At 43.3% G+C, this 18408-nt stretch overlaps 1 protein-coding gene across 1 annotated transcript in view; it reads right to left on the reverse strand.

Annotated features, from left to right (window-relative positions):
• The window catches only part of LOC120043631 (OTU domain-containing protein 7A-like), a gene marked incomplete at both ends in the record, with an annotated part of 69708 nt that overhangs the window by 42712 nt on the left and 8588 nt on the right, over positions 1–18408 (reverse strand). The window contains one exon of the mRNA XM_038988184.1: positions 4447–4596. Within this exon, the coding sequence (XP_038844112.1) occupies positions 4447–4596 (150 nt within the window). The remainder of the gene's footprint in view (positions 1–4446; positions 4597–18408) is intronic.

An 18408-nucleotide genomic window follows, 5' to 3' on the forward strand; every position in this document is an offset into this window, starting at 1 on the left:
ACATAACAGACTGTATGTCTGTCTACCTGTTTCATCTACATAACAGACTGTATGTCTGTCTACCTGTTTCATCTACATAGCAGACTGTATGTCTGTCTACCTGTTTCATCTACATAACAGACTATGTCTGTCTACCTGTTTCATCTACATAACAGACTGTATGTCTGTCTACCTGTTTCATCTACATAGCAGACTGTATGTCTGTCTACCTGTTTCATCTACATAGCAGACTGTATGTCTCTCTACCTGTTTCATCTACATAACAGACTGTATGTCTGTCTACCTGTTTCATCTACATAACAGACTGTATGTCTGTCTACCTGTTTCATCTACATAACAGACTGTATGTCTGTCTACCTGTTTCATCTACATAACAGACTATGTCTGTCTACCTGTTTCATCTACATAACAGACTGTATGTCTGTCTACCTGTTTCATCTACATAGCAGACTGTATGTCTGTCTACCTGTTTCATCTACATAGCAGACTGTATGTCTGTCTACCTGTTTCATCTACATAACAGACTGTATGTCTGTCTACCTGTTTCATCTACATAGCAGACTGTATGTCTGTCTACCTGTTTCATCTACATAACAGACTGTATGTCTGTCTACCTGTTTCATCTACATAACAGACTATGTCTGTCTACCTGTTTCATCTACATAGCAGACTGTATGTCTGTCTACCTGTTTCATCTACATAACAGACTGTATGTCTGTCTACCTGTTTCATCTACATAACAGACTGTATGTCTCTCTACCTGTTTCATCTACATAGCAGACTGTATGTCTGTCTACCTGTTTCATCTACATAACAGACTGTATGTCTGTCTACCTGTTTCATCTACATAACAGACTGTATGTCTGTCTACCTGTTTCATCTACATAACAGACTGTATGTCTCTCTACCTGTTTCATCTACATAGCAGACTGTATGTCTGTCTACCTGTTTCATCTACATAGCAGACTGTATGTCTGTCTACCTGTTTCATCTACATAGCAGACTGTATGTCTGTCTACCTGTTTCATCTACATAACAGACTATGTCTGTCTACCTGTTTCATCTACATAGCAGACTGTATGTCTGTCTACCTGTTTCATCTACATAGCAGACTGTATGTCTGTCTACCTGTTTCATCTACATAGCAGACTGTATGTCTGTCTACCTGTTTCATCTACATAGCAGACTGTATGTCTGTCTACCTGTTTCATCTACATAACAGACTGTATGTCTGTCTACCTGTTTCATCTACATAGCAGACTGTATGTCTGTCTACCTGTTTCATCTACATAACAGACTGTATGTCTGTCTACCTGTTTCATCTACATAACAGACTGTATGTCTGTCTACCTGTTTCATCTACATACCAGACTATGTCTGTCTACCTGTTTCATCTACATAGCAGACTGTATGTCTGTCTACCTGTTTCATCTACATAACAGACTGTATGTCTGTCTACCTGTTTCATCTACATTGCAGACTGTATGTCTCTCTACCTGTTTCATCTACATAACAGACTGTATGTCTGTCTACCTGTTTCATCTACATAGCAGACTGTATGTCTGTCTACCTGTTTCATCTACATAGCAGACTGTATGTCTGTCTACCTGTTTCATCTACATAGCAGACTGTATGTCTGTCTACCTGTTTCATCTACATAGCAGACTGTATGTCTGTCTACCTGTTTCATCTACATAGCAGACTGTATGTCTGTCTACCTGTTTCATCTACATAGCAGACTGTATGTCTCTCTACCTGTTTCATCTACATAGCAGACTGTATGTCTGTCTACCTGTTTCATCTACATAACAGACTATGTCTGTCTACCTGTTTCATCTACATAGCAGACTGTATGTCTGTCTACCTGTTTCATCTACATAACAGACTGTATGTCTGTCTACCTGTTTCATCTACATAACAGACTGTATGTCTGTCTACCTGTTTCATCTACATAACAGACTGTATGTCTGTCTACCTGTTTCATCTACATAGCAGACTGTATGTCTGTCTACCTGTTTCATCTACATAACAGACTGTATGTCTGTCTACCTGTTTCATCTACATAGCAGACTGTATGTCTGTCTACCTGTTTCATCTACATAGCAGACTGTATGTCTGTCTACCTGTTTCATCTACATAACAGACTATGTCTGTCTACCTGTTTCATCTACATAGCAGACTGTATGTCTGTCTACCTGTTTCATCTACATAACAGACTGTATGTCTGTCTACCTGTTTCATCTACATAACAGACTATGTCTGTCTACCTGTTTCATCTACATAGCAGACTGTATGTCTGTCTACCTGTTTCATCTACATAGCAGACTGTATGTCTGTCTACCTGTTTCATCTACATAACAGACTGTATGTCTGTCTACCTGTTTCATCTACATAGCAGACTGTATGTCTGTCTACCTGTTTCATCTACATAACATACTGTATGTCTGTCTACCTGTTTCATCTACATAGCAGACTGTATGTCTGTCTACCTGTTTCATCTACATAACAGACTATGTCTGTCTACCTGTTTCATCTACATAACAGACTGTATGTCTGTCTACCTGTTTCATCTACATAGCAGACTGTATGTCTGTCTACCTGTTTCATCTACATAGCAGACTGTATGTCTGTCTACCTGTTTCATCTACATAACAGACTATGTCTGTCTACCTGTTTCATCTACATAACAGACTGTATGTCTGTCTACCTGTTTCATCTACATAGCAGACTGTATGTCTGTCTACCTGTTTCATCTACATAGCAGACTGTATGTCTGTCTACCTGTTTCATCTACATAGCAGACTGTATGTCTGTCTACCTGTTTCATCTACATAGCAGACTGTATGTCTGTCTACCTGTTTCATCTACATAGCAGACTGTATGTCTGTCTACCTGTTTCATCTACATAGCAGACTGTATGTCTGTCTACCTGTTTCATCTACATAGCAGACTGTATGTCTGTCTACCTGTTTCATCTACATAACAGACTATGTCTGTCTACCTGTTTCATCTACATAGCAGACTGTATGTCTGTCTACCTGTTTCATCTACATAGCAGACTGTATGTCTGTCTACCTGTTTCATCTACATAACAGACTGTATGTCTCTCTACCTGTTTCATCTACATAACAGACTATGTCTGTCTACCTGTTTCATCTACATAGCAGACTGTATGTCTGTCTACCTGTTTCATCTACATAACAGACTATGTCTGTCTACCTGTTTCATCTACATAGCAGACTGTATGTCTGTCTACCTGCTTGTCTGTTTCATGGTGAACTTGTTGATCCAGGAATGTGAATCACTTGTAGAAATCAAGATGTGCATATTTAATCATTATGTTGACTGAGGATGTCCCTAATATGGCTAATGTGTCTGACAATGTCCTAAAATATGTGCCGTCTCTCCTAAGGGGATTGAGAATGTCCTAAAATGTTTCCCGTGACCCCTAAACCACTTGGAGAAAAAAAGGGAAGTCTATTTCATCATTCAAGTAATTGGGGATGGCCTAAAACGTCCACCGTATCCCCAGCCTACCTTGTACCTGATGCTAGTCTTTCGTCTCCATGGAGATTATGTTTGAGCAGTAGGAATCAGTGGAGGCTGGTTGGAGGAGCTATAGGAGGACGGGCTCATTGTAATGGCTGGAATGGCATAAAAGGAACGGAGTCAAACATGTGTTTTCCATGTGTTTGATGTGTTTGATACCGTTCTGTTGATTCCATTCCAGCCATTACAATGAGCCCATCCTCCTATAGCTCCTCTCACCAGCATCCATTGTTAGGAATCCACCTTAAGACATCTTCAGACACCTTGGTCTTTACGGGATACATTTCCGGACATCCTCAGTTACTTAAGCAGTCCCGGTACACTATTTAGGACATCCTCAGTCATCTTAGGAGTTACGGTATACATATTAGGACATCCTCAGTCACCTTAGGTGTTACGGTATACATATTAGGACATCATCAGTCACCTTAGGAGTTACGGTATACATATTAGGACATCCTCAGTCATCTTAGGAGTTACGGTATACATATTAGGACATCCTCAGTCACCTTAGGTGTTACGGTATACATATTAGGACATCCTCAGTCACCTTAGGTGTTACGGTATACATATTAGGACATCCTCAGTTACCCTAGGGGTTACGGTATACATATTAGGACATCCTCAGTCACCTTAGGGGTTACGGTATACTTATTAGGACATCCTCAGTCACCTTAGGGGTTACGGTATACATATTAGGACATCCTCAGTCACCTTGGGAGTTACGGTATACATATTAGGACATCCTCAGTCACCTTTGAGTTACGGTATACATATTAGGACATCCTCAGTCACCTTAGGGGTTACGGTATACATATTAGGACATCCTCAGTCACCTTAGGAGTTACGGTATACATATTAGGACATCCTCAGTCAACTTCTAGTCGTCTATATTACCTTGTTCTTGGTGCTGGTCCTTCTGCTCCATGGACACCAGGGCAGAGAAGTGTGCCTGGTCGTAAGCTAGGACCAGGGGAGAGCAGTGGCACAGGTTAGGAGGCACCTCCAGGGGCAGGTAGAGCCCTCCGAACGGGATGGGGGCAAATGCTGTGGGAGGGGAGAAGAGGTCAGGGAGTTCTATTACATAGAGGTTGAGATGAAAGGTCCGGTCTAAAGTTCTCTGTTTGTCCCATCTAGGAATGAGAGTAGTTCGATTAATGCAAATGAGTCTTACCAGAGCCATATATCTAAAGAGTTGGGACAACTTTTGGACGCCATGTTAGTGCCTTTGAGCATTCCACATATCCATTTATGACAAGCATTTGAAATGTTGTACATAGCATTGTTTAAAATTCCTGAAAATGATGTGAACCGCTATCAGTCCGTATTGCCCATGGGGAGCTAACATGGCTGCCATGTTATGTAAATGCATCATAATGCAGAAACCTAAAATGTCCTCTCGAACTCTCTAGATACATGACTCTGAGTCGCCCCGTTCTTCTTCTTTGGGTTTTGTGAGCAGGTATGTCTGTGGTGTGAATATGTAATAATAATAATAACAATTAATAATCATTTGGTGGATAATTATATTTGTCCTATTTCACAAATCGTACAAGTGTGTATTAATACATGTGTAAATTTGATTATTATTATAATACCGTTTTTGCTTTTTCCAACTCCCCCTGAGACACTGTGAGAGTGGGGTCACGGCCAGGGTGTGCTATTATTAATGGTGACCCTCAGGCAATTAGGGTAAAGTGGCACATCAAGGGCCATCGACAGATTTTTCACCTTCTCCTACTCGGGGATTCGAGCACATTCCTGAATCTCTGAGCACCAAGTATCTAGCCACCACTACAATGGGTCTCTGCAGTACATAGCATCTAGCCACCACTATAATGGATCTCTGCAGTATGTAGCATCTAGCCACCACTATAATGGATCTCTGCAGTACGTAGCATCTAGCCACCACTATAATGGGTCTCTGCAGTATGTAGCATCTAGCCACCACTATAATGGATCTCTGCAGTATGTAGCATCTAGCCACCACTATAATGGATCTCTGCAGTATGTAGCATCTAGCCACCACTATAATGGATCTCTGCAGTATGTAGCATCTAGCCACCACTATAATGGGTCTCTGCAGTATGTAGCATCTAGCCACCACTATAATGGATCCCTGCAGTATGTAGCATCTAGCCACCACTACAATGGATCTCTGCAGTATGTAGCATCTAGCCACCACTATAATGGATCTCTGCAGTATGTAGCATCTAGCCACCACTATAATGGGTCTCTGCAGTATGTAGTATCTAGCCACCACTATAATGGGTCTCTGCAGTATGTAGCATCTAGCCACCACTATAATGGGTCTCTGCAGTACATAGCATCTAGCCACCACTATAATGGATCTCTGCAGTATGTAGCATCTAGCCACCACTATAATGGATCTCTGCAGTATGTAGCATCTAGCCACCACTATAATGGATCTCTGCAGTACATAGCATCTAGCCACCACTATAATGGGTCTCTGCAGTATGTAGCATCTAGCCACCACTATAATGGGTCTCTGCAGTACGTAGCATCTAGCCACCACTATAATGGGTCTCTGCAGTATGTAGCATCTAGCCACCACTATAATGGGTCTCTGCAGTACGTAGCATCTAGCCACCACTATAATGGATCTCTGCAGTATGTAGCATCTAGCCACCACTATAATGGGTCTCTGCAGTATGTAGCATCTAGCCACCACTATAATGGATCTCTGCAGTACATAGCATCTAGCCACCACTATAATGGGTCTCTGCAGTATGTAGCATCTAGCCACCACTATAATGGATCTCTGCAGTACGTAGCATCTAGCCACCACTATAATGGATCTCTGCAGTATGTAGCATCTAGCCACCACTATAATGGATCTCTGCAGTATGTAGCATCTAGCCACCACTATAATGGATCTCTGCAGTACATAGCATCTAGCCACCACTATAATGGATCTCTGCAGTACATAGCATCTAGCCACCACTATAATGGATCCCTGCAGTATGTAGCATCTAGCCACCACTATAATGGATCTCTGCAGTATGTAGCATCTAGCCACCACTATAATGGATCTCTGCAGTATGTAGCATCTAGCCACCACTATAATGGATCTCTGCAGTACATAGCATCTAGCCACCACTATAATGGATCTCTGCAGTATGTAGCATCTAGCCACCACTATAATGGATCTCTGCAGTATGTAGCATCTAGCCACCACTATAATGGATCTCTGCAGTACGTAGCATCTAGCCACCACTATAATGGATCTCTGCAGTATGTAGCATCTAGCCACCACTATAATGGATCTCTGCAGTATGTAGCATCTAGCCACCACTATAATGGATCTCTGCAGTACGTAGCATCTAGCCACCACTATAATGGATCTCTGCAGTATGTAGCATCTAGCCACCACTATAATGGATCTCTGCAGTATGTAGCATCTAGCCACCACTATAATGGGTCTCTGCAGTATGTAGCATCTAGCCACCACTATAATGGATCTCTGCAGTATGTAGCATCTAGCCACCACTATAATGGATCTCTGCAGTATGTAGCATCTAGCCACCACTATAATGGGTCTCTGCAGTATGTAGCATCTAGCCACCACTATAATGGATCTCTGCAGTATGTAGCATCTAGCCACCACTATAATGGATCTCTGCAGTATGTAGCATCTAGCCACCACTATAATGGATCTCTGCAGTACATAGCATCTAGCCACCACTATAATGGGTCTCTGCAGTATGTAGCATCTAGCCACCACTATAATGGGTCTCTGCAGTATGTAGCATCTAGCCACCACTATAATGGATCTCTGCAGTATGTAGCATCTAGCCACCACTACAATGGATCTCTGCAGTATGTAGCATCTAGCCACCACTATAATGGATCCCTGCAGTATGTAGCATCTAGCCACCACTATAATGGATCCCTGCAGTACATAGCATCTAGCCACCACTATAATGGATCTCTGCAGTATGTAGCATCTAGCCACCACTATAATGGATCTCTGCAGTACATAGCATCTAGCCACCACTATAATGGATCTCTGCAGTATGTAGCATCTAGCCACCACTATAATGGGTCTCTGCAGTATGTAGCATCTAGCCACCACTATAATGGATCTCTGCAGTACATAGCATCTAGCCACCACTATAATGGATCTCTGCAGTATGTAGCATCTAGCCACCACTACAATGGGTCTCTGCAGTACATAGCATCTAGCCACCACTATAATGGATCTCACGTAGCATCTAGCCACCACTATAATGGATCTCTGCAGTACATAGCATCTAGCCACCACTATAATGGGTCTCTGCAGTACATAGCATCTAGCCACCACTATAATGGATCTCACGTAGCATCTAGCCACCACTATAATGGATCTCTGCAGTATGTAGCATCTAGCCACCACTACAATGGATCTCTGCAGTATGTAGCATCTAGCCACCACTATAATGGGTCTCTGCAGTATGTAGCATCTAGCCACCACTATAATGGGTCTCTGCAGTATGTAGCATCTAGCCACCACTATAATGGATCTCTGCAGTATGTAGCATCTAGCCACCACTACAATGGATCTCTGCAGTATGTAGCATCTAGCCACCACTATAATGGATCCCTGCAGTATGTAGCATCTAGCCACCACTATAATGGATCCCTGCAGTACATAGCATCTAGCCACCACTATAATGGATCTCTGCAGTATGTAGCATCTAGCCACCACTATAATGGATCTCTGCAGTATGTAGCATCTAGCCACCACTATAATGGGTCTCTGCAGTATGTAGCATCTAGCCACCACTATAATGGATCTCTGCAGTATGTAGCATCTAGCCACCACTATAATGGATCTCTGCAGTATGTAGCATCTAGCCACCACTATAATGGATCTCTGCAGTATGTAGCATCTAGCCACCACTATAATGGGTCTCTGCAGTATGTAGCATCTAGCCACCACTATAATGGATCTCACGTAGCATCTAGCCACCACTATAATGGATCTCTGCAGTATGTAGCATCTAGCCACCACTATAATGGATCTCACGTAGCATCTAGCCACCACTATAATGGGTCTCTGCAGTACATAGCATCTAGCCACCACTATAATGGATCTCACGTAGCATCTAGCCACCACTATAATGGATCTCTGCAGTATGTAGCATATAGCCACCACTATAATGGGTCTCTGCAGTATGTAGCATCTAGCCACCACTATAATGGGTCTCTGCAGTATGTAGCATCTAGCCACCACTATAATGGATCTCTGCAGTATGTAGCATCTAGCCACCACTATAATGAATCTCTGCAGTACATAGCATCTAGCCACCACTACAATGGATCTCACGTAGCATCTAGCCACCACTATAATGGGTCTCTGCAGTACGTAGCATCTAGCCACCACTATAATGGATCTCTGCAGTATGTAGCATCTAGCCACCACTATAATGGATCTCTGCAGTACATAGCATCTAGCCACCACTATAATGGGTCTCTGCAGTATGTAGCATCTAGCCACCACTATAATGGATCTCTGCAGTATGTAGCATCTAGCCACCACTATAATGGGTCTCTGTAGTACATAGCATCTAGCCACCACTATAATGGATCTCTGTAGTACATAGCATCTAGCCACCACTATAATGGATCTCTGCAGTACGTAGCATCTAGCCACCACTATAATGGATCTCTGCAGTACATAGCATCTAGCCACCACTATAATGGATCTCTGCAGTATGTAGCATCTAGCCACCACTATAATGGATCTCACGTAGCATCTAGCCACCACTATAATGGATCTCTGCAGTACATAGCATCTAGCCACCACTATAATGGATCTCTGCAGTACATAGCATCTAGCCACCACTATAATGGATCTCTGCAGTATGTAGCATCTAGCCACCACTATAATGGATCTCTGCAGTACGTAGCATCTAGCCACCACTATAATGGATCTCTGCAGTATGTAGCATCTAGCCACCACTATAATGGATCTCTGCAGTACATAGCATCTAGCCACCACTATAATGGGTCTCTGCAGTATGTAGCATCTAGCCACCACTATAATGGATCTCTGCAGTATGTAGCATCTAGCCACCACTATAATGGGTCTCTGCAGTATGTAGCATCTAGCCACCACTATAATGGATCTCTGCAGTACGTAGCATCTAGCCACCACTATAATGGATCTCTGCAGTATGTAGCATCTAGCCACCACTATAATGGATCCCTGCAGTATGTAGCATCTAGCCACCACTATAATGGATCTCTGCAGTATGTAGCATCTAGCCACCACTATAATGGATCTCTGCAGTATGTAGCATCTAGCCACCACTATAATGGATCTCACGTAGCATCTAGCCACCACTATAATGGATCTCTGCAGTATGTAGCATCTAGCCACCACTATAATGGATCTCTGCAGTATGTAGCATCTAGCCACCACTATAATGGATCTCTGCAGTATGTAGCATCTAGCCACCACTATAATGGATCCCTGCAGTATGTAGCATCTAGCCACCACTATAATGGATCTCTGCAGTATGTAGCATCTAGCCACCACTATAATGGATCCCTGCAGTATGTAGCATCTAGCCACCACTATAATGGATCTCTGTAGTACATAGCATCTAGCCACCACTATAATGGGTCTCTGCAGTATGTAGCATCTAGCCACCACTATAATGGATCTCTGCAGTACGTAGCATCTAGCCACCACTATAATGGATCTCACGTAGCATCTAGCCACCACTATAATGGATCTCTGCAGTACATAGCATCTAGCCACCACTATAATGGATCTCTGCAGTACATAGCATCTAGCCACCACTATAATGGATCTCTGCAGTATGTAGCATCTAGCCACCACTATAATGGATCTCTGCAGTATGTAGCATCTAGCCACCACTATAATGGATCTCTGCAGTATGTAGCATCTAGCCACCACTATAATGGATCTCTGCAGTATGTAGCATCTAGCCACCACTATAATGGATCTCTGCAGTATGTAGCATCTAGCCACCACTATAATGGATCTCTGCAGTACGTAGCATCTAGCCACCACTATAATGGATCTCTGCAGTACATAGCATCTAGCCACCACTATAATGGATCTCTGCAGTATGTAGCATCTAGCCACCACTATAATGGGTCTCTGCAGGAAGAGTTTCAGTCAGAACAGAGGGTTCAGTCAGACAGAGTTACAGAGGGTTTTCAGTCAGAACAGAGGGTTTCAGTCAGAACAGAGGGTTTCAGTCAGAACAGCAGTTACAGAGAGGGTTTCAGTCAGAACAGAGGGTTTCAGTCCAGAAGAGTTACAGAGGGTTTCAGTCAGAACAGAGGGTTTTCAGTCAGAACAGAGGGTTTTCAGTCAGAACAGAGGTTACAGGGGGTTTCAGTCAGAACAGGGTTCAGTTAGACAGATTACAGAGGTTTCAGTCAGAACAGAGTTACAGAGGTTTCAGTCAGAACAGAGGGTTTCAATCAGAACAGAGGGTTTCAGTCAGAACAGAGGGTTTCAGTCAGAACAGAGTTACAGAGGGTTTCAGTCAGAACAGAGTTACAGAGGGTTTCAGTCAGAACAGAGGGTTTCAGTCAGAACAGAGTTACAGAGGGTTTCAGTCAGAAGAGAGTTACAGAGGGTTTCAGTCAGAACAGAGTTAGAGTTTCAGTCAGAACAGAGGGGTTTCAGTCAGAACAGAGGGTTTCAGTCAGAACAGAGTTACAGAGGGGTTTCAGTCAGAACAGAGGGTTTCAGTCAGAACAGAGTTACAGAGGGTTTCAGTCAGAACAGAGGGTTTCAGTCAGAACAGAGTTACAGAGGGTTTCAGTCAGAACAGAGGGTTTCAGTCAGAACAGAGTTACAGAGGGTTTCAGTCAGAACAGAGTTACAGAGGGTTTCAGTCAGAACAGAGTTACAGAGGGTTTCAGTCAGAACAGAGGGTTTCAGTCAGAACAGAGTTACAGAGGGTTTCAGTCAGAACAGAGTTACAGAGGGTTTCAGTCAGAACAGAGGGTTTCAGTCAGAACAGAGGGTTTCAGTCAGAACAGAGTTACACGGGGTTTCAGTCAGAACAGTGGGTTTCAGTCAGAACAGAGTTACAGAGGGTTTCAGTCAGAACAGAGTTACAGAGGGTTTCAGTCAGAACAGAGTTACAGAGAGTTTCAGTCAGAACAGAGGGTTTCAGTCAGAACAGAGTTACAGGGGGTTTCAGTCAGAACAGAGGGTTTCAGTCAGAACAGAGGGTTTCAGTCAGAACAGAGTTACAGAGGGTTTCAGTCAGAACAGAGGGTTTCAGTCAGAACAGAGTTACAGGGGGTTTCAGTCAGAACAGAGGGTTTCAGTCAGAACAGAGGGTTTCAGTCAGAACAGAGGTTTAAAGGGGTTCATAGTCAAACAGAGGTTTCATTGAACAGAGTTACAGGGTTTCAGTCAGAACAGAGTTACAGAGGGTTTCAGTCAGAACAGAGGGTTTCAATCAGAGCAGAGGTTTCAGTCCAGAACAGAGGGTTTTCAGTCAGAACAGAGTTTACAGAGGGTTTCAGTCAGAACAGAGTTACAGAGGGTTTCAGTCAGAACAGAGGGTTTCAGTCAGAACAGAGTTACAGAGGGTTTCAGTCAGAAGAGAGTTACAGAGGGTTTCAGTCAGAACAGAGTTAGAGAGGGTTTCAGTCAGAACAGAGGGTTTCAGTCAGAACAGAGGGTTTCAGTCAGATCAGAGTTACAGGGGGTTTCAGTCAGAACAGAGGGTTTCAGTCAGAACAGAGTTACAGAGGGTTTCAGTCAGAACAGAGGGTTACAGTCAGAACAGAGTTACAGAGGGTTTCAGTCAGAACAGAGGGTTTCAGTCAGAACAGAGTTACAGAGGGTTTCAGTCAGAACAGAGTTACAGAGGTTTCGTCAGAACAGTTACGAGGTTCAGTCAGACAGAGGGTTTCAGTCAGAACAGAGTTACAGAGGGTTTCAGTCAGAACAGAGTTACAGAGGGTTTCAGTCAGAACAGAGGGTTCAGTCAGAACAGAGGGTTTCAGTCAGAACAGAGTTACAGAGGGTTTCAGTCAGAACAGAGTTCAGAGGGTTTCAGTCAGAACAGAGGGTTTCAGTCAGAACAGAGGGTTTCAGTCAGAACAGGTTACAGAGTTTCAGTCAAACAGAGTTCAGTCCAAAGAGGGTTTCAGTCAGAAGAGTTACAGAGGGTTTCAGTCAGAACAGAGGGTTTCAGTCAGAACAGAGTTACAGAGGGTTTCAGTCAGAACAGAGGGTTTCAGTCAGAACAGAGTTACAGAGGGTTTCAGTCAGAACAGAGTTACAGAGGGTTTCAGTCAGAACAGAGGGTTTCAGTCAGAACAGAGGGTTTCAGTCAGAACAGAGGGTTTCAGTCAGAACAGAGTTACAGAGGGTTTCAGTCAGAACAGAGTTACAGAGGGTTTCAGTCAGAACAGAGTTACAGAGGGTTTCAGTCAGAACAGAGTTACAGGGGGTTTCAGTCAGAACAGAGTTACAGAGGGTTTCAGTCAGAACAGAGGGTTTCAGTCAGAATAAAGAGGGTTTCAGTCAGAACAGAGTTACAGAGGGTTTCAGTCAGAACAGAGGGTTTCAGTCAGAACAGAGGGTTTCAGTCAGAACAGAGTTACAGAGGGTTTCAGTCAGAACAGAGGGTTTCAGTCAGAACAGAGGGTTTCAGTCAGAACAGGGGGTTCCAGTCAGAACAGAGTTACAGAGGGTTCCAGTCAGAACAGAGTTACAGAGGGTTTCAGTCAGAACAGAGTTACAGAGGGTTTCAGGTCAGAACAGAGGGTTTCAGTCAGAACAGAGGGTTTCAGTCAGAACAGAGGGTTTCAGTCAGAACAGAGGGTTTCAGTCAGAACAGAGTTACAGAGGGTTTCAGTCAGAACAGAGGGTTTCAGTTAGAACAGAGTTACAGAGGGTTTCAGTCAGAACAGAGTTACAGAGGGTTTCAGTCAGAACAGAGAGTTTCAGTCAGAACAGAGGGTTTCAGTCAGAACAGAGTTACAGAGGGTTTCAGTCAGAACAGAGGGTTTCAGTCAGAACAGAGGGTTTCAGTCAGAACAGAGTTACAGAGGGTTTCAGTCAGAACAGAGGGTTTCAGTCAGAACAGAAGGTTTCAGTCAGAACAGAGTTACAGAGGGTTTCAGTCAGAACAGAGGGTTTCAGTCAGAACAGAGTTACAGAGGGTTTCAGTCAGAACAGAGGGTTTCAGTCAGAACAGAGGGTTTCAGTCAGAACAGAGGGTTTCAGTCAGAACTGAGGGTTTCAGTCAGAACAGAGGGTTTCAGTCAGAACAGAGGGTTTCAGTCAGAACAGAGGGTTTCAGTCAGAACAGAGTTACAGAGGGTTTCAGTCAGAACAGAGTTACAGAGGGTTTCAGTCAGAACAGAGTTACAGAGGGTTTCAGTCAGAACAGAGGGTTTCAGTCAGAACAGAGGGTTTCAGTCAGAACAGAGTTACAGAGGGTTTCAGTCAGAACAGAGGGTTTCAGTCAGAACAGAGTTACAGAGGGTTTCAGTCAGAACAGAGGGTTTCAGTCAGAACAGAGGGTTTCAGTCAGAACAGAGTTACAGAGGGTTTCAGTCAGAACAGAGGGTTTCAGTCAGAACAGAGTTACAGAGGGTTTCAGTCAGAACAGAGGGTTTCAGTCAGAACAGAGGGTTTCAGTCAGAACAGAGGGTTTCAGTCAGAACAGAGGGTTTCAGTCAGAACAGAGGGTTTCAGTCAGAACAGAGTTACAGTCGACAGAGAGTTTCAGTTCAGAACAGAGTTACAGAGGGTTTCAGTCAGAACAGAGGGTTTCAGTCAGAACAGAGGGTTTCAGTCAGAACAGAGTTACAGAGGGTTTCAGTCAGAACAGAGGGTTTCAGTCAGAACAGAGGGTTTCAGTCAGAACAGAGGGTTTCAGTCAGAACAGAGGGTTTCAGTCAGAACAGAGAGTTTCAGTCAGAACAGAGTTACAGAGGGTTTCAGTCAGAACAGAGGGTTTCAGTCAGAACAGAGTTTCAGTCAGAACAGAGGGTTTCAGTCAGAACAGAGTTACAGAGGGTTTCAGTGAACAGAGTACAGAGGTTAGTCAGAACAGAGGGTTTCAGTCAGAACAGAGGGTTTCAGTCAGAACAGAGGGTTTCAGTCAGAACAGAGTTACAGAGGGTTTCAGTCAGAACAGAGGGTTCCAGTCAGAACAGAGTTACAGAGGGTTTCAGTCAGAACAGAGGGTTCCAGTCAGAACAGAGTTACAGAGAGTTTCAGTCAGAACAGAGTTACAGGGGGTTTCAGTCAGAACAGAGTTACAGAGGGTTTCAGTCAGAACAGAGTTACAGAGAGTTTCAGTCAGAACAGAGTTACAGAGGGTTTCAGTCAGAACAGAGGGTTTCAGTCAGAACAGAGTTACAGAGGGTTTCAGTCAGAACAGAGTTACAGAGGGTTTCAGTCAGAACAGAGGGTTTCAGTCAGAACAGAGTTACAGAGGGTTTCAGTCAGAACAGAGTTACAGAGGGTTTCAGTCAGAACAGAGTTACAGGGGGTTTCAGTCAGAACAGAGGGTTTCAGTCAGAACAGAGGGTTTCAGTCAGAACAGAGTTACAGAGGGTTTCAGTCAGAACAGAGTTACAGAGGGTTTCAGTCAGAACAGAGTTACAGAGGGTTTCAGTCAGAACAGAGGGTTTCAGTCAGAACAGAGAGTTTCAGTCAGAACAGAGTTACAGAGGGTTTCAGTCAGAACAGAGGGTTTCAGTCAGAACAGAGTTACAGAGGGTTTCAGTCAGAACAGAGTTACAGAGGGTTTCAGTCAGAACAGAGGGTTTCAGTCAGAACAGAGTTACAGAGGGTTTCAGTCAGAACAGAGAGTTTCAGTCAGAACAGAGGGTTTCAGTCAGAACAGAGTTACAGGGGGTTTCAGTCAGAACAGAGTTACAGAGGGTTTCAGTCAGAACAGAGTTACAGAGGGTTTCAGTCAGAACAGAGGGTTTCAGTCAGAACAGAGTTACAGAGGGTTTCAGTCAGAACAGAGGGTTTCAGTCAGAACAGAGTTACAGAGGGTTTCAGTCAGAACAGAGGGTTTCAGTCAGAACAGAGGGTTTCAGTCAGAACAGAGGGTTTCAGTCAGAACAGAGTTACAGAGGGTTTCAGTCAGAACAGAGAGTTTCAGTCAGAACAGAGTTACAGAGGGTTTCAGTCAGAACAGAGAGTTTCAGTCAGAACAGAGAGTTTCAGTCAGAACAGAGAGTTACAGTCAGAACAGAGGGTTTCAGTCAGAACAGAGTTACAGAGGGTTTCAGTCAGAACAGAGGGTTTCAGTCAGAACAGAGAGTTTCAGTCAGAACAGGGGGTTTCAGTCAGAACAGAGTTACAGGGGGTTTCAGTCAGAACAGAGTTACAGAGGTTTCAGTCAGAACAGAGTTACAGAGGGTTTCAGTCAGAACAGAGGGTTTCAGTCAGAACAGAGTTACAGAGGGTTTCAGTCAGAACAGAGGGTTTCAGTCAGAACAGAGTTACAGAGGGTTTCAGTCAGAACAGAGGGTTTCAGTCAGAACAGAGAGTTACAGTCAGAACAAAGGGTTTCAGTCAGAACAGAGGGTTTCAGTCAGAACAGAGTTACAGAGGGTTTCAGTCAGAACAGAGAGTTTCGTCAACGGTTACAGAGGGTTTCAGTCAGAACAGAGAGTTTCAGTCAGAACAGAGAGTTTCAGTCAGAACAGAGAGTTTCAGTCAGAACAGAGGGGTTCAGTCAGAACAGAGTTACAGAGGGTTTCAGTCAGAACAGAGGGTTTCAGTCAGAACAGAGAGTTTCAGTCAGAACAGGGGGTTTCAGTCAGAACAGAGTTACAGGGGGTTTCAGTCAGAACAGAGTTACAGAGGGTTTCAGTCAGAACAGAGTTACAGAGGGTTTCAGTCAGAACAGAGGGTTTCAGTCAGAACAGAGGGTTTCAGTCAGAACAGAGAGTTTCAGTCAGAACAGAGTTACAGAGGGTTTCAGTCAGAACAGAGTTACAGAGGGTTTCAGTCAGAACAGAGGGTTTCAGTCAGAACAGAGGGTTTCAGTCAGAACAGAGTTACAGAGGGTTTCAGTCAGAACAGAGTTACAGAGGGTTTCAGTCAGAACAGAGTTACAGAGGGTTTCAGTCAGAACAGAGTTACAGAGGGTTTCAGTCATCCATCACAGGTTAACATCTGTTATCATCTGGGTCCATCACAGATTAACATCTGTTATCACCTGGGTCCATCACAGGTTAACATCTGTTATCATCTGGGTCCATCACAGATTAACATCTGTTATCACCTGGGTCCATCACAGGTTAACATCTGTTATCATCTGGATCCATCACAGGTTAACATCTATTATCACCTGGGTACATCACAGGTTAACATCTATTATCACCTGGGTCCATCACAGGTTAACATCTATCATCACCTGGGTACATCACAGGTTAACATCTATTATCACCTGGGTACATCACAGGTTAACTTTTTATGGCTGCAGGGGCAGTATTGAGTAGCTCTGTTTAAGGTGCCCATTTCAAACGGCCTCGTACTCAATTCTTGCTCGTACAATATGCATATTATTGTTATTATTGGATAGAAAACACTCTCTAGTTTCTATAGCCGTTTGAATTATGTCTCTGAGTGGAACAGAACTCATTCTACAGCACTTTTCCGATATGGAGTGAGATTTCAGAAATCTTGGCCCCTGCTCCCAGGTCAGTTCATAAGTCCCTGTGAAGGCTATGATCTACAAACACTGCCTACGCCTTCCTCTAGATGTCAGTAAGAGGTGACAATTTGAATGGAGTCGATTGCGCAATCAGGGCCTGTATAAAACGCCAAAGACCGGATGTACCGTTCTTTTCCTGCGCGCCTGACGCACGATGTACGTTGGACCTGCTCTCTTTCCAAGCTTGGGTTTAGCCAGTAATATTTCGCCGGTCATGTTTTTACTCGTTATAGGTGTTAAAGACATCATAAGGTAGTTAATTTAAACCGTTTATAGCAATTTATATCCGTTTAGTGCGATTTTGAGGCAATTCTTGGTGATGCACTTTGAAGCGCCGGGCACGTTTCCAGTACCGTTCGAACGTTAGTGGCATTTCGACGGACAAGAGGACATCTTTCCCAAAAGAAGATTACCCAAGAAAGGATACATTGCCCAAGATTCTGATGGAAGATCACCTCATAGTAAGAAATATTTAAGATGATAAATCGTTGTTCTGTCGAAAAATTTTAAACGCATATTCGCCACTTTCTTTGGTATAGCTTCGCTTGGCGAACCCTGTATTGCACAGTAAGGATATTTTAGAAATGTAATTCAGCGATTGCATTAAGAACTAATTGTTTTCGATAGCTGTCCAACTTATATTTTTTTAGTCAGTTTTATGAATAGTTAACATGAGACAAGATCACTGTCAAATATGGCGCCCGACATTTTCAGGCTAGTTTTGCTAGTTTTGTCATTGTATAACCACGGTTTTTTTGTGCTAAATATGCACATTTTCGAACAAACTCTATATGTATGTTGTAATATGATGTTACAGGAGTGTCATCGGAAGAATTCTGAGAAGGTTAGTGAAAAAATTAATATATTTTGGCGATGATTACGTTATCGCTCTCTTTGGCTAGAATCAATGCTCTGGTAACGTTTGCACATGTGGTATGCTAATATAACGATTTATTGTGTTTTCGCTGTAAAACACTTAGAACATCTGAAATATTGTCTGAATTCACAAGATCTGTGTCTTTCCATTGCTGTGAGCTGTGTATTTTAAGAAATGTTTTATGATTAGTAAGTGTAATACACGTTGCTCTGTGTATTTATTCTAGTCGAGTTGTGATGGTGGGTGCAATTGTAAACTATGATTTATACCTGAAATATG

This window comes from Salvelinus namaycush, unplaced genomic scaffold, assembly GCF_016432855.1.
Source record: "Salvelinus namaycush isolate Seneca unplaced genomic scaffold, SaNama_1.0 Scaffold98, whole genome shotgun sequence".
In the NCBI taxonomy this organism is placed as follows: domain Eukaryota; kingdom Metazoa; phylum Chordata; class Actinopteri; order Salmoniformes; family Salmonidae; genus Salvelinus; species Salvelinus namaycush.